General features: G+C 43.2%; 1 protein-coding gene across 1 annotated transcript in view; it reads left to right on the top strand.

Annotated features, from left to right (window-relative positions):
* Positions 1-23499, top strand: part of WDFY1 (WD repeat and FYVE domain containing 1) — a 66983-nt gene extending 43484 nt beyond the window's left edge. The window contains exons 5-12 of the mRNA XM_040982806.1: positions 2498-2648; positions 4187-4299; positions 6253-6379; positions 7202-7307; positions 12616-12717; positions 15893-16023; positions 19465-19573; positions 20296-23499. Coding sequence (XP_040838740.1) covers positions 2498-2648; positions 4187-4299; positions 6253-6379; positions 7202-7307; positions 12616-12717; positions 15893-16023; positions 19465-19573; positions 20296-20355 — 899 coding nt within the window. The 3' untranslated portion in view covers positions 20356-23499. The remainder of the gene's footprint in view (positions 1-2497; positions 2649-4186; positions 4300-6252; positions 6380-7201; positions 7308-12615; positions 12718-15892; positions 16024-19464; positions 19574-20295) is intronic.
* Positions 23500-24097: the final 598 nt, after the last annotated feature.

The following is a 24097-nucleotide window of genomic DNA, read 5'->3' as shown; positions in this document are numbered from 1 at the left end:
GTTCCAAATTGAGAAACAGAAAAGTAATACAACCAGGACCATACATTTGAAATTGGAAGATACATGGAAGATACATGGAAGATACATGGTTGTGACTGTGAGTGATAAAGCTTTCCAATATTGCACTGTTGAAGAATATGCGAGCATTACACACAGTGTTGTTATGACAGTGAAAATGACTTTGAATTCTCAGCAGTCATTTACAGATTTATCTTAAAAATAATCAAGGGTTCATGCCCTTTTATGCTGCATATACTTAGGAATTTGACAACCCTTCTTGTATATCTGATTACTATTTTTTTTCAAAAAGCTAATTTTTAAGGTTTATTTTTAAAGATGTATTTATTTTTATTAGGAAGTCAGATATACAAAAAGGAGGAGAGACAGAGAGGAAGATATTCCATCTGATGATTCACTCCCAAAGTGACTGCAACAGCCGGAGCTGAGTCAATCTGAAGCCAGGAACCAGGAGGTTGGTTCTTCCAGGTCTCTTATGTGGGTGCAGGGTCCCAAGCTTTTGTCCATCTTCGACTGCTTTCCCAGGCCAAAGCAGGGAGGTGGATGGGAAGTGAGTTTGCTGGGATTAGAACCAGTGCCCATATGGGATCCTGGCATGTTCAAGATGAGAACCTTAGCTGCTAGGCTTCCATTCCAGGCCCCCAAAAGCTAATTTTTTAATAACTTGTTTAATTTGTCATTAATCTTTTCCAACCATAGGCTCAATGAGGAATGTGCTAGGGGCACATGGAACAAGTTATGCAATGTTGGGCAGCTGTTTAGTTATTTTGTTAGTTAATTCTTTAATATCTGCTTCTCAGATTTCTTATCTGAAAGTGGGCATAATTCAGACTGTGAGAATTAAAAATGTCCCTAACAAAGCAAAAGCACGAAGCACGTATCCTTCTAAAATGAGGCATCACCTCTGGTAGTTCCTGTTAGCTGGAGCTTGGTATACTAGGATTGAAGAAGGTTAGGGCTCTTAGAATATCTTTGCAATTTCAAGTTCCTTCATGAATATTTGCTTGATTGAATCTGACTTTCATAGAGACTTTTTAGGGAGGCTCCTGTGATCTGTGCAACTGAGAGGAAGGCCAGAGGCTTCTCTGCCTCGCGGCGGGCCTCATTCCTCAGCAGGGACATTCATTAAACACTTACCAACATCCTGTAACAGATGAAACAGGGCAGCATATGCTTTGGTGTGGTTTATAGTTCATCAGGAAATATTTCAGAAATTAGGTTATGCAATACCTTTCTTATTCCCTACTGTTATCTGTAAATAGAGAAGTTTATAAATATTTAGTTTTCATAAATAATGAAAGGTTACACACAACCAGAAATTACTCCAAAAAACATGATGCATATCATGACTTTAATTTTGGACAATTACATCTGTTTACAATGTCAATATTTCTTACAGGATACAAATGCTGAAGTTACCGAGAATTAAGAAAATACTGCTCTCTTTAAAAACAAAACAAAAACAAAAACAAAAATTGGGGCTGGCACTGTGGCACAGGTCCTCCAACATAGTGAATGCTCAATTGGGTCTGGATTTCTTTTGCTTCATTTATTAAGACAAGATTTGATCCAATTTGCAAATGAGATGTAAAAGTCTATTTGCCCCATGCTGCCAGCTGACTTCTGTGACGTCATGTGATGTGATTAATACAAAAACTAACATTAAGAGAAGTGGAGGCATTGTTTACTGCCGTTCCAGAGATTGCATTGCTGAGGGAAGTTTCATTAGAAATGCTAACATAAAGCTTGCATTTAAGAAAGTTGTGGGCCAGTGTTGGGGTATATCAGGCTAAGCCTTGGCTGCTCCACTTCTGAATCATCCACCTGCTAATGTGCCTGGGAAAGCAGCAGAAGATTGCCCAAGTTTAGTTTAGTTTTCATAAATAATGAAAGGTTACACGCAACCAGAAATTACTCCAAACAACATGATGCATATCATGACTTTAATTTTGGGCAATTAAATCTGTTTACAATGCCAGTATTTCCTACAGGATACAAATGCTGAAGTTACAGAGAATTAAGAAAAACAAAGACCCATGAGGGAGACCAAGAAGCTCTCGGTTCCTGACTTTGGCCTGGCTCTGGCCTGATCATTGCAGCTATTTGTTGAGTTACGACAGCGAAATGGAAGTTTTCAGTCAGTGCGTGGAAGGTTTTTTTCTCTGTAACTATGTGTTTTAAAAAAAAAACTTAAAAAAAAAAAACCTCTTGCCTTATATATAGAACTTTTCAACAATGAAGGTTTTGTAGAGCTAAGTAAAAAATGTTTTCTTGATGACAAAAAATGAATTAAGAAATATATATTCTTATTGTTTGAATCACTCTTGAGCGTGGCTGTTTGTGATGTGGGAAAGGCAGAGGATGGACCTTGTGTGCCAGCCCTCCTGGGATGCTGCTGAGGGGCCTGGCAGGTGGCGCCTCGGCGTTTCCCCACGGAGGGCTCCCCATGGACACAGCCTCCTTCGCTCTCTTCCTGCAGCTCATCAGAACCGGGTGACTGCGATCATCTTCAGCTTGGCCACGGAGTGGGTGATCAGCACCGGCCACGACAAGTGTGTCAGCTGGATGTGCACCCGCAGCGGGAACATGCTGGGCCAGCATTTCTTCACTTCCTGGGCGTCGTGCCTACAGTATCCTTCCATGTTCCCCTGCCCTCTCCTTCCCTCAGTAGTTGGTTTCCAGGTTGAACATATATTGTTCATTGAGACTGAACGATTCATTCATATTCATCTAAACTCCAAACACTTGCATGTCTTCTTTGGTATAAAATGTTTCTCAGTGATAATGATTAGTTGAATTGCTATTCTGTTTTCAGAAATACAGTGCAATGAAAGTCTTCCAATCTAAATGTAAATTTACTAGTGGAGAAGTTTGCATTAATAAGGCATGGGTTTTCCAGTTATTCATTAAAAATATACTGTACTGATCTTGTAGTCATTGGGTATATGCTACAAACCTTACAAGAAAATAAACCAAATAATAAGATTTTTCACCCCGGGATTCATAAGTGGACTGTAAAGCATTTCAGGATAACGTGTTTCATGCTTGCACACACTTTTAATTCTAATTCAGAATTCCTCAAAATGTTAAATATTGCTGCTTAAAAAGTTCCCAGTTATTATATGGCATTTTAAAGCTTTGCAAAAGTGTATCTCTACTTGCTGTGTATCTTAGCGACAGAGAGGTCAAGGCTGCCATGGGCAGGCTATGTCCCTGCACTAATTTCTCTCCCAGGGTCAAATGTTTGGCGTAGTAGTATTCTTTCCATTGACGACCTGTATTTAAAATGTGTGCCACAAATTAACTCTTGTATTTAAAATGTTTACTACTTATAAATATTTAAAATGAGCATTCAGGATGGTACCCTGTGCTTTAGGATCAGAGAAGGGAAACATTGATAGATTGTGTGATAGAAAGTGTTTCTGTTGTGCAACAGATTTGTGGAAGCTGGCACAAAGTGACGTAGTCAGGACGTGGCTTGCTGTGCTCCTTCTGAAGTTTGTTTTGGAATGTTAGCAGTTATTATGCTGCAAATAGCAGATATCCTGTTGTATGTAAGTGACTGCTTTCCCACAAGTCTGTACAACCACAAACCAAGAACATAATGAATTGTTACTAATTGTTAATGTATTTTTAAAAATTTTAATGTATATGTACCATATATAACTGCTTTTTGAGTAATGAATAATTCTCTGCATTTAAAACTAAATGCCAGACCAAATGCTAGACCAAAAGCCAGACAAGATTTATGTCCTGTGTTTATTGTCAGTTTTATATTATTTGTGGAGGAGATATTTCATTAGCTGTTTTGTTCCTGCGCTGTTTTCATTAGTGAGCACTCTTCCTTGTTTGCACTTGATTGTAACAATTGTTTTCATGTCTGTCTGCTCTCCTAGCTCTTAGGGTTTTTATTTCCTGGCAGTTCCTTAGGATACTGCTTGATGTGCTAATTGGAGCCCAGTGGATTCCTGTTAAATGAGTGTTAGCTTTCCTGGCAATTTCAGTTGTTTCGTAGAAGTTTCCACTAGATGTTTCCCTTCTATTTACACTTTAGGTTAAGGCTTATTCTCTGTGAGATGGACGGTCTTGTAACTGACCAAAGCGCTGCACTTCCCCCGGGAGGGGGGAGGGGTGGATTTGTTAGATGCCCTTGACTGCTGTTCCTCAGGTATGATCATGACACTCAGTATGCTTTTGTTGGCGACTATTCCGGGCAAATCACCCTGCTGAAGCTGGAGCGGAACTCCTGTTCAGTTATTACAACACTCAAGGGACATGAAGGTAGGCTGCACCCTCGCATCTGAAAATCCAGTGAAGATAGGGTGTGGAGTGGGTTTAATGTTACCAAAACCCTTTCTAAATTGCTTAGGTGAATAATACTTTACACGTTGCTTACTTTTTGAATTTAAGTTACTGATTTCAAAAGCCCTTTAAAGTTTCCTTCAAGTTGCAAGGCCTTGGGTGGAATTGTTATTAACGTTGTTTGGTTTTGTTTTGATTTGTCAGATTCGAGGACTCTAAACAAGACTTAATAGATCGCACAGTTAGAAGAAATGTATGGGCTGGTTCCATCTCTGCGGACCATACCGAGAAGGCACCAAGGGAGAAAAATTCCTGGGTGGGATTTTTTATGGAGCAGAGTTGTGGTGGGGCCTTAAAACGCCATTGGCTCTTTTGAATAACTTGCTCTATACACACATATGCATAATCCAGAATCTTATTGTATGCTCAAACCTACTGTAATGCAATCTTTATTCCAGTCCCAAGGTCTCATTCTGATGTGACTTGCTTTGAGATAGAAGAACCTGGGGTTTATTAAAAGAGTTCAATGATGTACTTATACCACTAGTTACCACTTTAACAAGTTAAAGGTACTCAGTGTTTTCTATTTTGGGTGTAAGAGGGACTCTGCAGGGGGAAAAGAAAAAAAAAACAAACCAGCAAGTTAGAATAGATCTAGCCAGGAAAGCAGAGGCCCCTTTAAAAACCACTTTCTATTTATGACTGATAATCTCATGAGTCCCAAGTGCTTAAGGATTCTCTGAGTTGCTGAGGGAAGATGGTTTCTGGTAACTACTTAGTCATTTTTAAATTGGAGAAGCCATATTTAGCTGCTCTTCTGCCTCTAGCGGAAGTGCTTGGGATGTGGGATTAAACAGGATGAGAATTCCTGACCACTGTCGCCACTTTTACAGAATATGTCATCATTTTCATTTCTCTGTGCTTTCTATGTTTTTGAGAACTTTATGTGTGAAACTTGTTTCTGTTCAATGTTGTTTTATTAGTTTCCAATATTAAACTTATATGACTCTCAATTTTATGAAGTTTAACAATGCCTTTTTTCTAGCAAACAAGTCAGTTTAAAATTAGGAAATATGTTGAAAGAGAAACTGCAAACTAAGGATATTGAATTTCTTAGCCAAAGTAGAGTATGGAATATAGGATTTAGATTTCTTTTAATCTAAGTTATTTGGCATAATCATATGGTGTATTTGCAACCCTCTGTCTTCCAAGCAAGGCATTTAATTGAATTTTCTTTTTTAAAAAGCATTGTGTATTTATTTGAAAGGCAGAGTTACAGAGTATAGGATAGATAGAAATGTTCTGTCAGCTGGTTCACTCCCCCAGATAGCCACAACAGCCAGCACTGGGCAGGTTAAAGCCATGAGCTAGGGGCTTCATTTGGGTCTGCCAGGTGGGTGGCATGGGCCCAAGCATTTGGACCATCTGCGTTGTCTCCAGGTGTATTAGTGGGGACCTGGATCCGAAGTGCAACAGTCAAGACGAAAACTGGCACCTTTGTAAAGCCCTATGGCAAAGCACGGCCTCTGAGTTGCCTTAGTGTAAAATGCTAGAGAGTCCCGGAGCCCTGGAATACTGTAGACTTTTATCTAGTACAACAAGAAAATCATACTGGCAGTTTCTACTGGATGTTAGCTGCATTTTTCCCCCCCTAAAGACCTTTCTGAACTGACAGTTCATATATAACTGTTTATTGTTACAGTACAAGGAGGACTTTCTTTGAGAATCTCTATATGAATATAAAAAGTGATTTGAGGTACAGTTGAAAAATCCCAGTTTGGACAATGGATGTGCGATGTGTTTTCTGTGTGTCTGAAGATCACTTGGTTGAATGACTTGTTATACAGTGAGGATATATTCTTATTTGAGAACTCAGGTGGTCCTCGTTCTGTCCTGATGAGGTCTACACTCAACCTATCTTAAAATCCCTAGGTAGCATCGCCTGCCTGTGGTGGGACCCCATTCAGCGGTTACTCTTCTCAGGAGCATCTGACAACAGCATCATCATGTGGGACATCGGAGGCAGGAAAGGCCGGACGCTCTTGCTTCAGGGTCATCAGTATGTGACCATTCCTGGGGAGAGGAAAGAATATGAGTTGTCAGGGGGCCAGGGTGTTGGTGCTTAGCTACCACTTCTCTAAGCCTTGTCTTTTAAAGCAAGCACGTGATAGAATTCCACCCACTTCTGTCTGCTTCCCCTCAAATTCTAAGAGACCAGTGCTTAGAGGAGGCGGAGGGTGTACTACAAGGCTTTCTTGCACGTGTCACTTCTCTCTGCCAAGGAGCTGCCTTGTTGAAGTATGTGTGTTCAAGCGAGGTAGGAGTTAGAGATTGCGGGTGACAACTTCAACCTTGCAAAAGTATGTGTCATGCAGTACTACGCTATTCTTGACCTGGTTGTCTAAACTCCTTTTTGTTCTAAAATACATTTCATTCAGATGTAGTGTCATATTTGCCTAAGTTCCAACATTGTAATTCTGGGGCTCTTCTGATTTTGAACAGGAAAGGAATGTAACTCCCCTCCCCCAGCCCGGCCTCTTTTTCTTTCCTCTTTGTTCATTAGGCTGTAGCTGTTTGCTGTAATAACAGTCAAATTGACAGCCAGCCAAGGAAAGGTTCTGTGCAAAAGTAAACAGGCCAGAAGGTTGTTTTCAGACATCCAGAGGCCAGTCCAACCAGCACATAGGAAGGGGGCAGGTTCCTTTAACTATGACTGTGGGATAAGCCAACGTTTATGTACTGGAATCCCTGTTGCATACAAAGCAGTCAGTGATAAAATGCCACTTGCTTATTCAGGTGAGAGGAGAGCTGTGGGTATAAATGAAGACAGTTCCTGTTTTGCCTTAATGAGTCAAGTAACCCTTGTGTGTGCTGTCTGCAGTGACAGGGTCCAGTCGCTGTGCTACCTGCAGCTCACGAGGCAGCTGGTCTCCTGCTCCTCAGATGGTGGGATTGCGGTCTGGAACATGGACGTTAGCAGAGAAGAGGTAAGACTGGAGCAGGTGCAGCTGGCCAGGAGAGAGGGTCGGAAGCTGGCTTCTCAGCGCCCCTCCCCTGCGGGCTGTAGATAGCAGTCGTGAGTGGGACTGCCCCAGCTTCTCAACATACTGCCCATGGATGGTTGTCTGACAGGGTCCTGCGTGTCATTTTGCACTGCCTGCTCTGCGCTCTTGAGAGCCTGCACCCCTGATGGGCCTACATGGTGTCAGCGTGCAGGCTGATTGACGTGGAGACACACGGTCTCCCAGCACATCCAGGGGCTTGGGCCGCGCGGCAGTCCTCCGGAGCACTCTTACACTTACCTAGCATTCCTGTGTGGAAACCTGAGAAGTGTTTCCCTGGCAACTGTCAGGGACCTTGGTAGGCAGTTGATTCCCCCCCCCCCCCAAGAAAATGTCTCTGTTTCTCTGCTTTTGTTTTCCATGAAGTTCTGTTCCATTCAGTTCATGCTGACATCATGTCGTTTTCCAGGCACTTGGTTTCCAGCTGGGCCCGGTTAGGATGAGTGCTTTAACTTCTCAGCATCTGTTCCCTCTTTCATAAAATGAGCTGGTGGAGTAAGGTGGCTTCTGAGCCTCTTCATTGCCTCAGTGACACCACTCTGACCAGCCACACGATCATTCTGCCGTATTTCAAGCAATTCTGTAGTGTACTTGTGGTCTTTTGTTGTGTGATCCACTGTTGATTTCAGAAAGATTTCTGAAAATACAACTTCTGGGTCCAGGAATGTGGTTCGTTCTGAGGCTTCTATAGATGTCATCCCAGGATTTCCCGTACTCATTTCTGCTGTTCCTTGTGTGTGTGTGTGTGTGTGTGTGTGTGTATCTTTTTAAAGATTTATTTATCTTTATTGGGAAAGCAGATATACAGAGAGGAGGATCTTCCAGCCACAAAGGCTGGAGCTGAGCCAATCTGAAGCCAGGAGCCAGGTGCTTCTATTGGGTCTCCCACATGTGTGCAGGGTCCCAAGGCTTTGGATCGTCCTCAGCTGCTTTCCCAGGCCACAAGCAGGGAGCTGGATGGGAAGTGGGGCTGCTGGGGTACAAACTGGCACCCATATGGGATCCCGTGTTACTTGTGTTTTCTAAAGAGCATCTATAGCTTTTGATTTCGATAGCAAAAGAAGTGATTCCAGTGAAGATTTTAGAGTATTAAAGATATTTTACTTCACTAGTATATATTGAGCACCTGCAATTTGGATAGCCGGACGATCTGGAAGTGTGGATGCCTGTGATAACTGGTATATTGATGTTGTGTCGCAATACTTGTAATATGTGATGTCATGCATTGGTCAGTGAAGTCACAGCACTTGTTTGATGTCACATGTTGGTGCAGTGTAGTTACAGTACCTGTGTGCGATGTCACACATTGGTTCACATTGAATCAGCGTAGTCATAGTACTTGTGCTGTGCGATATCGCGCATTAGTTCAGTGTGGTCACAGCACTTGTGAGATGTCACATGTTGGTTCGATGTGGTCACAGCACTTGTGTGATGTCACGTGTTGGTTCAGTGTGGTCATAGCACTTGTGTGATGTCACATGTTGGTTCAGTGTGGTCACAGCACTTGTGTGATGTCACATGTTGGTTCAGTGTGGTCATAGCATTTGTGTGATGTCACATGTTAGTTCAGTGTGGTCACAGCACTTGTGTGATGTCACGCATTGGTTCAGTGTGGTCATAGAACTTGTGTGATGTCACATGTTGGTTCAGTGTGGTCACAGCACTTGTGTGATGTCATGTGTTGGTTCAGTGTGGTCACAGCACTTGTGTGATGTCACGCATTGGTGCAGTGTGGTCATAGCACTTGTGTGATGTCACGTGTTGGTTCAGTGTGGTCACAACCCTTGTGTGATGTCACGCATTGGTGCAGTGTACTCTTACGGCAGACCCTGAATGCAGGAGCTGACTTCCCACCGACCCTTGCCCATGAGCCTGCTTTGTTTTGCCTCTGATTGTGAGTCTAATCGTCACTGAATAAACCTTACCCCAAGAGAAATAATCAAGGGAGTTTGATCTTTTTAAAAACATGTGACATTACTCATTTCCAGGCCTTGTGGCTGCCGTCTTTCGTATAAAGAGATCCTTATCCTTGAGAAGCACGTGGTGTAGTCCAGACACAAACTGCTCTGTAAATAATGACATGCAGTCATGGTGCAGAGATGTCCTGCTTGCTGGAACTGTAGACTGTTAGTGCCTGATAGGACAGGTCCCAGTGGATGAATTTCAGTGAACTATGCACTGGAAGATTTTTCTTTTTGAATTTTCTAAGCAAAAAATTGGTAACTTATCAGACATACATTAGTTCAGTATTTCAGCATGTATAATTTCTTTGAGCTGTGTTTCATACTTGCGAGCCACTAGTTAGCTGCTGTACACTCAGAAACACGAGGGCACTGCTCCATTTTCTTCCATTTTGTTCTGACAGAGCAGCAAATTCAGAGAACAAGTGTTCCCTGCGCCAAGAACGTCAAAGACCTCCGTAGCCCAGGGCTGCCGTAGCATTGGCAGTGGAGGTTGCGATGTGCTCTTGTTCTCAGGGATCAGTTCTTTCAGTAAAAGTACTTAGATTCCTACCTTCAATGCAGTGTACTTGTGAAATGTATCTGCATGTCTAGGGAGAGTCAAGGTGCTTCCTGTGTGGTCGGTTCATGCAGTTCCAGTCATCTGTCGGGGAGGTAGGGAAGCAAACCGTGTTTAGAAGGCACAGTATTTTTAGTAAGGTTTCTTTTTTACTAGTTGAGTAAATGTAGCACTAGACAAGCAGCATGGGATCTCTTTAAGCATGTCCAAAATAAGAAATAGGAAGTCTAAAAGCTTTGATGCAATAGGAAACAAAATAAAGAACCAGGACCATTCATCTGTTAAGCCACCAAACTCCCTCGAGAGCCTCTGTCAGTCTACCCATCAACACTGCGTGCTTTTGAAATGTAGGTATTATTTAGAAAGTCTGATTCTACTGTCATCATCTCCTTTTAACGCATTTCCCCCTGACTATTAACTTTAAAGATGAAAAGAAAGCTATTGCATTTTCTTGAATCAGTTTATAAGATACTATTTCCTACTATTTTTATTGATCTGTGTGACCCTAAGTGGAGTTAAACAAACTTTTAACAGGTTTCAGTTTAGACTTAAATACAGTTTGTGTTTTGTTCAGAGAAAGAATTTTTAAGTTCTTAATACATTTTGGGACTTTGATTTATTGTGTTTGGATTTTTTTTAGCTTTTTAAAATTTTATTAATATACAGAGAACAGATTTCATGCATTCAGTGTAATTCCGAGGAGACAACCCGACTTCCCTCACTCCCCGGATTCCTCCCCTGCAGTCCCCTTGTGTTCCTCTCTTTTTTTTGTCAGTTTTTAGACATAATTTTATTTTTTAAGACAATTTCTTTTTGTTCTTCCTGTATCTGAGAGAGGGGGGATATAATGGGAGAGACTATACCCAGCCTCCCAACTGCCTCAGTACCCAGTGTCATCCCAGGGTCCCCACTGTCGAGCATGTTCTGAGAGTTCTGTTCTAGTTGTTTGGATAGTTCTGAGATGCTGTTGATATTGATGAGGATGAGGAAATTCTTCCAAGGTCAACTGGCTGACATAGCCCATCTCAGGGTTTCTGTTCGCCCAGAAGTTTGCTTGTGACGTTTGCTGTCAAGCTTCACTGGGGTAGTTGTCCAATTTGTTCGGCCCTCCTTGCTCTACAAACCAGTAAATGCTGTGGCCCAGCCTAGCCCTGCCAACCATACACTTGGCCCTCAAGTTCACTAGGGGGAGCTACAGCCCAATCAGAGCAACTGCCAGTTACCACCACTGGACTGGCCCCCAGCTCTGGTTCCTGTGCCTGCCAGCTTGTGCAGTGGATTGGTCCTGTCTGTTCCACATCCCACTCAGAACTTGTATACATCATTGGGCACTGAAGCCTACTTAACCCAACTGACTCCACCCTCCATGTGAGCGAGTGCCACTGCCTGTCCAACCAGGCCTACCCCAATTCTCACCAGTGGGAGCTGCAGCTCATCAGAGAGGTACCCCACAGCCTCCTCACTGGACCCAGTCACTACCCTGGACCTTACACACTCCAGGTGGTTCTGCAGTCTAGCTTGATAGGACTTGTTCCCAGTCTCAGCACTTGCCAGCTGATGCTGTGGCAAAACCCGACCAACCTGCACTTACTCTGGCTTGTGCCTGTACCAGTGGGTACAGTTGGTTAACCTGTTCTGCCCCAGTCCCAGCTCTTACACTCACCACCAGGAGCAGTGACCCAGCAGGGGAGTCCCCACTACTCCCCTACCAGGTTTACCCCCAGCTCCAGTCTCATGTGTGCTAGCAGGAGCTGCCTCCCAACCTGGTACAGTCAGCCCTGAGTCCCAGCCCTAATGTGAACTGACTGGTGCCACAGCCAGACTCAGCCTGTCCTGCCACCATCCTGATTCTCAGATCTGCCAATGGGTGTTATGAACTGACTGACTCATCCTGGCCTGCCCCCATATCTGAGCCACATGTGTGCTGGCAGGTACTATAACCTGGTCTGGTCTGGGCTACTCCTTGCCTCGGTTCTGCGAGTAACAGAAGGGAGTGAATTTGGACCTCTCCAGTCTATGAGCTGCTGCCCCGTAGGTGCTCCCAATTGGTGGTTCATCAGATGCTCCAAGAAATGAGTTTCTGCTCAGTGGGATATAGAGCTCAACAATTTTGGCATAGAAAAGAAATACATAAAGACAACATTTAAGAGATCATAATCAAAACTGAATTCTTTCCTTTTGGCTATAGAGTGTAAGAGAAGTATTCTATAAGCATTGGTAAAATTGTAACAATTACTCAAAGCACTAGCATAATATTGAGCATGGTAACCAAGTGAGTTAAGTGTTAAGGAGCAGAACTGGGATATTTTTTTAAATTTTTTTTAAAGATTTATTTTATTTTTATTGGAAAGGCGGATATACAGAGAGGAAGATCTTCCGTCCGATGATTCACTCCCCAGGTGGCTGCTGTGGCTGGAGCTAAGCCAATCCAAAGCCAGGAGCCTCCTCCGGGTCTCCCACGCGGGTACAGGATCCCAAAGCTTTGGGCCGTCCTCGACTGCTTTCCCAGGCCACAGGCAGGGAGCTGGATGGGAAGCGGGGCTGCCGGGATAGAACTGGTGCCCATATGGGATCCTGGGGCATGCAAGGCGAGGACTTTAACCACTGCGCCACGGTGCCGGGCCCCAGAACTGGGATATTACTGACTAAAAAGGTCAGTTGAAACATCCACAAGCATTAAAGTTGGCTTTGGCCTTGTCCTCCCATCTCCCAGGCTCCTCAGTGGCTGGAGAGCGACTCTTGTCAGAAATGTGAGCAGCCCTTTTTCTGGAACATAAAGCAGATGTGGGACACAAAGACGTTGGGAATGCGACAGGTGAGTGGCGGTGCTGGACCATCGCTGGATCTCATGCATTTTGTTATTTGTGTAATTCATGTCTTTGTGTGTTTCCTTTTTAAAATCACATTTGTAAAAAAAAAAAATCACATTTGTTTTTGAAAATGCTATTGATTTCTACATATTTAAAAATCACTATCATTGTACTACTGCAACTCACGATGAATAAACCTTTCACAGGGCCAGCAAGAATGTTACCTGGCTATTCCATTGCATTCCTACATTGGGAAAACAGGGCTGCAGGGAAAGTCCAGAGAGCCTGTTCTGAAATGGCCAAGGTTCCTGAGAGATGGGCTTTGGTTTAGGGTTTCAGACATTGGTTGGTCTGCCCACGTTTTGTTTCAGAGTGCCTGCTTTCCACTGCTGACTTCAGCTTCATGGTATTGCACATCCTGGTAGGTCACAGTTGGTGGCTCAAATACTCACAGCCCCGGCACTCACACTGCAGACCCTGATTGTGTTCCCAGCGCTCGGATTCGGCCTGCTGTAGCTCCACTGGCTCCTGGTGGGCATTGGGGAAGTGAACTAGGAGATAGTAACTAATTCTCAACTAATTCTCTCTCAGCTCTGTCACTTCTCGCCCCTCTCCCTTCTGTCTTTTCGCCCCTCTCCCTCTTCCTTGTCTCTGTGCTTTCAAAATTAAAACTCCTATTTAAAAAAAAAGAACAGCTCTTTCAGTCCCAAACAAAAAGTAATAATCTGCTCGTTGCTGGGATACTCAAACCCTATGGGTTTCAGATTATTCTGAATTGTTCCATTGTAAGTATACCTGAAGCATATAAATGTATGCAGCAGCCTTGAAGGTAATCACTTATTCAGGGTGAATATAAATTTGTGCAGGTGAGCAAAAGATGCTAATTTTATTTCCCTTATTACTACTGGTCGTACCTCTAGGGAGATTCGCCTGCAGTTTATATTTATTAATAAACTTATTTGGTTATACTCATACTCATAAAGCTGTTCTATAGTAACTTTGATGTGGGACTTTATATATATTTACACACACACACACACACACACACACACACACACACACACACAGGACTAGTTGCAATGCAGGGGTTATTCTAGCCCTCATGGTGTTCTCACATGCCTGTCGAGTGGTAGCTGGTGCTTTGTAATTAATGGCGAAGTGTTGAAGTATCTCCTCTTTCTAAAGGATACCGCTAACAACTAGTAGAAAAAGTCCCAGTCACTAAAGTTTTATTGGTTTAAAAAAATGTTAAAACCAGTACTTGTGACTGCACTATTTGGGGGTTTTCTAAAACATTTGCAAAAATCATAATTTGAAAGATTAAAAGAAATAGCAAATGTGTGATTTTGAATATTTGCTTTTTTTTTTAAACTGTTAAATATATCTTTTTTTAATTGATTACATTGCATTATGTGACACAGTTTTATAGGCACTGGGATTCCCCCCTCCCCTCCTCAAAACCCGCAGCCTTCCCCATGGTGGATTCCTCCACCTTGTTGCATTACCACAGTTCAAATTCAGTTGAGATTCTTTCATTGCAAGCATCTACAAAGCATAGAGTCCAGCATCTTATTGTCCAGATAAGTTCATCTCTGGTCTGAAGGTAGAACCGACAGAATATCATCCCAATCAATTAAAAGCCCCGATATTACATCAGTAACAATTTATAACGTAATGGAATTAGTTGACATGGTATTGCGTAACCAACATGTTAAAAGAGAGAAAAACAAACAAAGTGCAAGTTCTGAACCACATCCTATGACTTCTGCATTGACATTTTTTTTATTATTGATTACATTGCATTATGTGACACAGTTTTATAGGCACTACATTGACATTTCAATTATTCGTTTATATATAACTGGGTTCTATACACCTTAAAATGGCTATAGATTACTATTCAGCTGTTTCATGTCTATTTTAATTTTAGTATTTAGCATTTCATAGCATTGAAGCATGATTTTGCAGAACCTGGCTGTTTTTCAGGTAGTCTAACTCTATAACTCTAACAAGGCATATGTCAACAGTTTAGGTGAACAGTTTTAGGAGGGGTGTGCAGAGAAATCTTCAATACCCAGGTAAGGAGTAACTAATCTTTGTGTCCCACCCAGTGAGTTATCAGTGCATCCCCACTGCCCATTTCCTGTCTGTTTCTAAGCTTTCCTTGCTGTTCTTGGTCTATCTATTCTAGTTTTTTTGTTGTTGTTTATTTGTTTGTTTGTTAGTTTGTTTTGAGGGGTTTCTGGAGCTATCCTGATGGCCATTACGAGAGAGGGCAGGGACCCAAAGTCTGAACCAGGCAAGGACCAGAGAAAGCTCCTCTCCCTAGTCCCGAAGGAAGTTTACTGTTCTGTTTCTGCAGACCACTCAGTGCTCCTGGTTGTTGTTCCGATGACCTTGGATCCTGGAAAGCAGGATTTGGGCTTCTTCCATCCCATGCGGTAGATCCAAATGGGGGTGGGTGACCTCAGAGTTCTTGGCCTCCGAAGGCACTCCAATTCCCCGTGGTCTGCTTTGTAGTTGGGATGTAGTCCTCGGAGCTCATACTGATAGTCCTTGGTGAGGATCTGGGAATCTTCAGGGTTGGGATACAAGCTTCTCCTGTCTGCCTGCTCCACTCTGGGGTCCCCCCTGCTCTGTGCATATGACCTCCTGTTAAGAGGTTGTTGGGATTGCTCCTGATTCCCCCCATATGCCTTTGTAGTTTTGCTATTGTCTAATGCTGATTTGAGTCTGTTGTCTATGAGTTACCAGTTATGATCCTGGTAGGTTATACTTCCCATCTTCCTCACACCTTCTAGGGTGATGTAAGATTTCTCTGCTCTCCTTTACTATTTCCAAGTAGAATATTTGCTTCTTAATGAAGTTGATATACATTTAAAAAGGCCTAATCCATTCAAAGCTTATTTTAAAATTCCACCCTCCTTTGTGGAGTGATTAAGTTCTTAACTGAACTTGAACTTAGTTTTAATGTTGGACATGTAGATAGCTAACAAGTGGAACTATTCGGCCATTAAAGTGAGGTTATTTGGAAATCCTTGACTGGTGGATGCGTTGAACCGAGGTGATCACAATTCAAGGCATGCCTTCTCCACTCGTGCTGCCTTGCTCTGAGGAAAGGCTGTGGGGCTGAAAGCAGAGACTAACCTGCTGTGTCCCTTCTTCCTGTCACCCTGGAAGCATCACTGCAGGAAATGCGGGCAGGCTGTCTGTGGGAAGTGCAGCAGTAAGCGGTCCAGCTACCCTGTCATGGGCTTCGAGTTCCAGGTCCGCGTCTGTGATTCCTGCTATGACTCCATCAAAGACGAAGAGTGAGTGTTCGTCCATCGCTTTGTCTTACTGTGTCTTACCACATCTGTCTGCCTCGTAAAGACCCTGAGAAATGATAACGACGTGTTTGTACGTGTGCGTTTGTCTCTTCCGAATTATGTAAAACATCTCTGTTCTAGTCTTATGGCGACTGCTGTTTTATCTGAAGCTGGCCTCCTTGGCCTGAACACTGTGAGGAATGCTAGCATGAGTCCAGTAATGGAGTGGATGTTCCCGAGTCCCTGTGTCCCAGCATGCTGTGTAGGACATGCACAACAGTGGCTGAGCTGACTCTGCTGAAGCATCAAGAACTGCAACCTTTGCTCATGTGGAAACATAAATGTAATTGCTGAGAAAACTCAAAAGACCAATGTTCTTTCTTCCACAAAAATCTACCTTGGGACATTATTTACTTTTATGTAACTACTTGAGTAAGACACATCTGTATGAAAACCTAGCCACCGCTTTCTTTCCTCTTCCTCTGAGTCATATTTTAAAGTGCAGGTGGAAAATTCCTGTTGCCTAGAGACATCATAGCCATGGTATGCTCAGATAAACAAATCGCATTGTGTTAGAGTTGCCTACAGGATCCAGCACAGCATCCTGCTCCATGTTTGTTGTACAGGGGCGGCAGGATGTTCCACTCGCCCTTGATGTGTAGTAGGTGGCACAATCTAGTTTGGGTAAGTGAATTTCTTGGTGTTGGCAATGACAAATTTGCCTAATGACACACTTCTCAGGTGACTTTAGTAGATGCTTTTTATAAAAAGATTCATTTGTTTTAAAATATCTTTTTTGGATTTGTTTATTTTTATCTGGAAGGCAGATTTTAAAAAGAGAAAAGGAGAGTAAGAGAGAGGTCTTCCATCAGCTGGTTCGTTTCCCAAGTGACTTCAGTGGCCAGAGCTGAGCCAACACAAAGCCAGGAGTTTCTTTCAAGTCACCCACATGGGTTCATGGGCCCAAGGACTTAAGCCGTGCTTGGCTGCTTTCCTAGGCCGTAAGCAGGAAGCTGAATGGGAAGCCTAACAGCTTGCACTTAAAACAGGCTTAGCGAAGAAAGAAAAGATATTGTGTCTTCCTTGACCTATGGTAACCAATTCACAGAACACAAAAAGAAAAGTCGGTGTGAGTGAGATTCATGTGTGTGCATTGAATGTTGGTTATAGGCTTTGCTCATACTCTCGAGTAGCAGGGTGTTTCTCTGCTTGTTATGTGTTGAAATATTTACCTAATGGAGTGTTAGGCCTGTGTTTGCAAGGGAAATTAAAGTGTGCCTTGTAAACATTTTTAAAAATAAAGAACTGGAAGGATGGGCAGGAGGGCAGGAGGATGGAAAGTATCACTATGTTCCTCAGCCTGCACTGTGAAATTTGTTAGTTAGGTAAATAAAATCAAGCCAAAGAGAAATTAAATACCAGGAATTTGTTAATGTAGATTTGAAAGGCACAGTTACAGAGCTAGAGTTAGAAGCAGAAAGAGACCTTCCATGTGCTGCTTCATTCCGCACAGGGCTGCAATGGCCATGGCTGGGCCGGGCTGAAGCCAACAATGTAAGGACCCAAACGCACAGGCCCTCCTCCACAGCTTTCCCAGGTGTCAGCAGGAGGCTAGGTCAGAAGGGAGGCAGCCAGGATTCAAACCAGTGCCCGTATGTGATACCTGCATCGCAGGCAGTGCCATTCCCTGCTTCATCACAACGCCCGTCTTGTAGTAGTACACTCTCTAACCGTAACAAAGGCACGATTTGGAAAATTATTTTATCATCACTGGTGCAGGTAAATGAACTATGATGTGTCGGGGGAGGTGGGGAAGGGTGTTTAGAACCTGTGCTGTGGAGAGCATGCCCCTGTGGGTGGCAGAGAGGTTTTGAGAAGCTGGCAGCTTCCCCATGAGTGCTGCCTGTGCCACTCAGTGGTTTCATCCAGTGCAGCACCATCTCTTGCATATAAAAGGCTTGTGTTTTTATGGTCCAAAAATATATCAGGTTTTGCAGTTTTTTTAAAAGAAAAAAAAAAAGACATTTATTTTGGGAGTTTCAAAAAACAGTCTTGCAGTTTAGTTGGTTTTTAAAGCTGTTGCCACATTTAAAAATTTTTTACTTCATTATTATTATTATTATTATTATATGATACAGTTCCATAGGCCCTGGGATTTCCCTTATCCCCCCCCATATTATTACTATAGTATAATTCTTCATAAACAGCCATGTATCCATCAATGTGGGTATGCACAGTGGCACTGTAAGCATTTCTGATATATCAGCTTTCATTTGACTCATTTCCTATGTGACATATTCCTTAAATTACTTGAACACCTGCTGTACATGCTTCTCGTTGTTGATAAGAAGCTTTATAGCAAGTGTTTTGAATTCTCAATGTCTTTCTCAGTTAACTCTGAAGTCGGCAAAGGCTTTTGATCCTGTACAACCTTTCTCCCACTTCTGGATAGAGCAGGTCCCAGAATTAGGGAGACACCAGGTGCCCTATATAGCTAGGTTGTTGTTGGTGCTGATCTTACTGGAACCTGTTGGCCATTGGGTCTGAGGGCCACATGGACCTATTTTGGCCTGTATGATGCCTAAGTCAATATTACTTTCCCTGTGGGACTAGTCAATGCACTGAGCTCAGTGAGTTTGCTCCCATCTCAGTGCATGCGCAGCTCATTCTTGTCTTAGAGCCTTTACCATACTGTACAGAATGTGGCCTGATGTGCCACTACTAGAGTTCTTAATCTGCTGGCCGTCAGGAATGAGAGCTACTTAGACCTATTTTGGGTGGAACCTGTAAGATGCCATGTTATTGCAGTTCACTGAGCCAGAAATGAATTCACTCAGTGCATCCACAGCCTTTGCCTCCTTAAACAGAATGGCATCTGATACAGCTCTAGGAGGTGGACTGGGCTGTGAAATACACCCTGTTCCAGGCTGTCTGGGACCTGCCGCTCTGTTTCTGCTCCTGATCAAACCAAACAGACCAGCAGGACGAGCAGTTCTTTGTCTAGGTTCACCTCCTCAGCTCCTGGTGAACATCCCTTTCCACCTTGCTAGTAGAGTTTCACCTGCCAGTGCAATGCAGATTGCTGCTCATTGAATACCACTGGGGTATCATTGGGGTATCAGTCACTGCAACACCACACCATTGTCTCTGCTGCTTTGCTGTGTCTGTCAGTCTCCAGGTACCCCTCTGCTGTTGTTCTGTCCTCTCCTATTTCCTGGAATGTGCCCTCTGCTTCACACTAGCTAATGTTTCTCCATCTGTCTAAATGTGTCCTTACCCTGTTCCACCATCTTGACTCTCCTGTTGCCACATTTTAAGGAGCAAATCTTTACACTGCTTTTGAAAGTATTCTTTTACATTGCTAAAACAAAATCTCTTAATTCTAGGTACAAGCTGGTGAGTTTTAAAATGGTTTTTTTTTTTTTCCCTCTCTCTCTTTATTAGTCGGACTTCTCTAGCAACCTTTCATGAAGGAAAACATAACATTTCCCATATGTCTATGGACGTTGCTAGGGGACTAATGGTGACCTGTGGGACCGATCGCGTGGTGAAGGTAGGCTGGCTTGGGCTCCTCACTTGGCATCTCAGCATCGTACTGTGCCCTGGCTTAGGACATTTCTAGTACACTGCCTTTTCTGAGTGACAAGCTTGCCTTGCCCTGAGTCACAAATCTTGTTCCTTGTGTATTTGCATGTGATAAGTGGCAATGGAGCCTAGCGGTCTTTTCCCTTTGCCATGTGGGTCTGGCAGAGTGAGCCAGTGAGGCTGCAGGAGCTGAGCTGCCCCTGGGATCTCCCCAGTGAACCCGGGCCTCTGCCAACCACTGCCTCGAAGGTGGTGTTTGTTTTTGTCATTGTTCCTTTGCATGCTCTGTGGGAGACATCCTAATTGTCTGGATTACCCACACATTTTGGTGATTAAATCTCTAGGTCACTAACAAGGAAAGTGAAGTCTTAAAACTCGGCCACCCCCTTGAATTGTGAAACTATGTGAAATATTTTATATTCCTGGATATAACTTAAAAAGTCTGCAGTGGAACATCATTATGAAGTAATTAGCAGATGTCAAGATACTACTTACATGCTTTTTCTGTATTTTAGTGACTTGCATTCCCTTAGCTCTGAGATTTCTTAAGATTTCACATTCTAAATGAGAATGGGGGAATCCGTTATCTTGACGTTCCGCGAAGCTTGCCAGCGCTGTTTGCCAACTGCCTCTTGCCGTTAGGCCATGTGACCAAGGAAGCCTTCTTCATGTGTCTTTTCTCCCTTGCAGATATGGGACATGACACCTGTGGTGGGCTGCAGCCTGGCAACTGGATTTTCTCCGCATTGATCCGGGAACTGGGCATGTCTACACCCTAGGAGCAGCGACGTGTGCCAAGAGAAGCTTCCCATGTGGCCCCGCGGTCCCTGTCATGTGAATGGACACTAGCCACTTAAAACAGTCCACACTTAAAAAAAACTGTAAAGGTGTGTCTTTGGGGACACCTGTGGAACCTCCCCATGGGGACTGTGACGGGAACAGTCCTGCAGTGGTTCCCCATGGAATGGGATCTCTTCAAGGAGGCTTCCTCCTGAGCAGGGAGCTGATACATAGTCAGAGAATCCCCTAATCAATGAGGGTGTTAGAGGGGGATGCGCTGAACAGAAACTTTAATATTTGGGACTTCCTTAAAGCAGTGCCGAGTGCGAACTCACTGGCGCTCAGACCAGCAGGCCCTCCTGGCTCCCCCCGGCTCTCGTCCGGGCAGGAACGGCCCGCAGGAGGACTGAACCTCACTTTCCTGGGGGGTGACAGTAGGAACTTAACAAACCAGAGATTCCTCCCGATACGCTGGCTGCGAAAGAATATTCTCTACACTTAGTTAACCACAAACTTCTCAAAGCTACCTGCTTTCTCCGAGTAGTGCCATCATCTCCACCTGGCAATTGTTTGCTTTACTTGTTCCGTTCCCAGCCAGTGTGCCATGGGCAAACCATTCCAGTTGTAAGTTGTGGAATTTCTAGAATACTGGCAGCCCATATTCTTTCCTTTCCCCCAAATGTGCTTTGAGGGCAAATATTTTCTATGGTGCTGTTTTCCCCTGAGTCACATGAATCGCCTGACTTTTTCTCACTGCAGTTGGAAAGGACTGATGGCAAATACAGCTGAGGGGAAATGACCAGTCTGTTTCATGAACTTGTCCAGCACTCCTGACACCTGTGTCTGGCCCCACGTGAGCAGCCACTCCAAAGCTTTTAAGCAATGTTGACATTCGTGGTAACTAGCATTATTTGTGTCTGGTGGAAGGAAATTGGTGACCCAGACTCTGCAGCCGTCAGTCACATTGTGCAGAGTTGCTGCTAAATCATTGCTTTCTTAGCAACTGGCCTAAGTTGTCCAAAATGGCATTCTTTGAAGCCTTTTGCCACAGAGCACCAAGATGAAGAACTGGGCAATGGCGAGCCTATTTTTTTAATATCAAATATTTATGTATGTGTGTGGGATTTTTTTAAAAAATAATAGTAAATGTATCATTAATTTAGGGCTATGGAAGTGAGTGAAGAAGAGCCTGCTTTTTAAAATAACAAAAGTGTGTATATCAACAGTATTTTTGTTAGTCTTACTTATGGGTATTGGTTAAAAAAAAAATCAACCCTACTACTCCAGTGGATTGGGATCACACCAAGACAGCATGACTAGTTTGTGAGATGAAACCAGGGGACTAGATCTGTTTTATATAACAGTTCCTTAAAGGGACTGAAAAGCTTATGAAAAACACAGTAAGATGTCTTAAGGGATATGGGGCATGGATGATTTGAAAAGAGAAAGCAGCCAGGCACATCATGTTCTGGATCGATCAACATTAAAAGTTGGTTTATCTTCAAAAAAATAACACTGAAAGCTTTTGCTGTTCCTTCTAATTTTTGTGTCATATCACTTGAAAAAGCGGTCTCCTTTAAAAACTTTAACTTGGTCCTTCCTAAAATGTAAATTACTGACAGACTTTGGAAGAGAAATTGAGTGATGCAAAGTCACTTTTACACCCGAAGGCCAAACGTGAAGCCTCATAAATGAACTTTGGTTTGATCTGTGGGTCAGCCCATACGAAGGTGCTATCCTGGGCATTTTTGTTGAGCCCTGAAAGGAAAGTTGAATGTAACTGATTCCTTGCCCTGTGGAAGAGTGCTAAACTGTATTTTTGTTTTCCTTGAACTTGTATGTCTGAGGTAGAATGAACAGAGAGCTGCTGAGAACATGCCCCAGCTGTCTGGCCCTGTTCCTTTTAAAAAGGTCTTGGTGACAAAACCCTAGGTTTCATAGAGAACATAAAATTGTAGTAGGGCCTCCTAAGGGACGAAGTTATTACACAACAAGAAGGAAATATGCATGTTAGGGAAAAATTGGAGTAGCTTAGAAAGGAAAGAAAATGCTTGAATGTGATCTGCTTTCCACAAGCCTGTGCCAGGCTTGTCTCGTCTCTGATACGCACTAGGTATGGAAGTGGGAAAAGTTGTTCCCTCAGTTTTTCTGACTAGGCACACATAAAGGTACAGATGCGCTTCTGGTTAGAGCCTCGTTTGGACTGTGATTCTCATCACAGTGTCATTTATAACAGTGGTTCAAGTAACTATTGACGTTTCTGTTCCTGAATACTCAATTTGTACAAAGAGGAATCGACAAGTCCATACTAGCAGAGAAGATCCTTGTATTTCGATCTAGTGTATATGTGATTAAGAAATACCTTTTAAAAAAATAGAGAAATGCTTTTAGAATTGCCCTTTCTTAGTGCAGGTGAGAGCAGTACCCCTACACATTACTCATTACTTGGTAAATCTCGAGAGACGGACACCCCATCTCTGACCTGCTATCTGGAGGACATAAACAAAAATACTGCTTTATGTCATCTGACTTGGTTTTTCCCATAAGGAATTCATTGCATCGGTACCTCCATGTTTTTTAAATCATTAAAACGGGCCCAAATATATACCACAATAGCTCAGTCCCAAGGAGATATTTTCTAAAATCATTCTTCCTTAAAGTACTTTCTACTCCCATAACTGGATCTGGTATCATAAAATCCAAGAAGCCAGTTACCATTAATGATTAGACTATCTGCTCATTGTAAATGTAAGGTTTAACAAATAAGTAATACATTCTATATTTTTCAAGTATCTATTGCTTAATTGTTAATTGTGAGCAGATTGTTGAATGCCTACTCTATTTTCTGTAGTTTCCTATATAATAACTCTTTGTGTAAGCTGAAGTTTAATTGTGCAGCAAATTTATATTTAGAGTACAACCAAGTGTTTTTCTCAGCACCCTTTTTTGACATGGTAAGCAAAAAGTAATGTTATTCGTAACACTTGTTCTTTGACTAGCGATGTTTCTCGTGTGTCCGAGAGAGGCTAGGAGACGTCCTTTCCTCCCATTTCTGTGTTCCATTTTTGTGCTTTTGAGGGAATATGCATACAATAAAATATTCCTTGCTTGTTACTGTGTTGTTGCGTTTGGACACGAAGCAATGCTGTTAGTGACCATGTGGTCAGCGCCCTCTGTGTGCTTGGTACTCTGCGCAGGGTGTCCTGGTCAGTCCTTGCAACACCTCTGCAAGGTATCGTTTCCTTCATTTTACACATGACTCACCAGCCTTCCCCGTTCCCCCCTTCATCAGGCAGCATGCCACGCTGCTGTCCTTAAGGAAAGTGACCTTGTTTTCTCAGGTGAAGTCTGGGGAGGCCTTCCTGAGCGATCCTTTGGCACAGCGCAGAGCTACGAGAGGTGCCAAGACCCGAGCCCTCTGCTTCCCGCGGGCAGCTCTGTTTCCTGAGTCCACCCAGAGACCCGACACCTGCCAAACCGGGAAGAGACTGACTTTGTTTTCTTTCATCATCATCAGAAGTATATTTTGATCCAATGAGAAGAGTAAAAGAACACAACACTGTCCTTGGCTTGCATGAGCGAGTGATAAATCACTAGTTTAGTCCACAGGCCACAGGCATGCAGGGAAGGTGTGTGTGTGTGCGTGTGTGTTGGGGCCTGAGACTACAGCTCATACGAGTGCGAGTGTAGCCTGTATGCCAGTATTCCATGG

Source organism: Ochotona curzoniae, unplaced genomic scaffold, assembly GCF_017591425.1.
Source record: "Ochotona curzoniae isolate NIBS_2020 unplaced genomic scaffold, NIBS_Ocur_1.0 contig_3643, whole genome shotgun sequence".
Taxonomy (NCBI): Eukaryota; Metazoa; Chordata; class Mammalia; order Lagomorpha; family Ochotonidae; genus Ochotona; species Ochotona curzoniae.
This window is presented reverse-complemented; position numbering and strand designations above follow the sequence as displayed.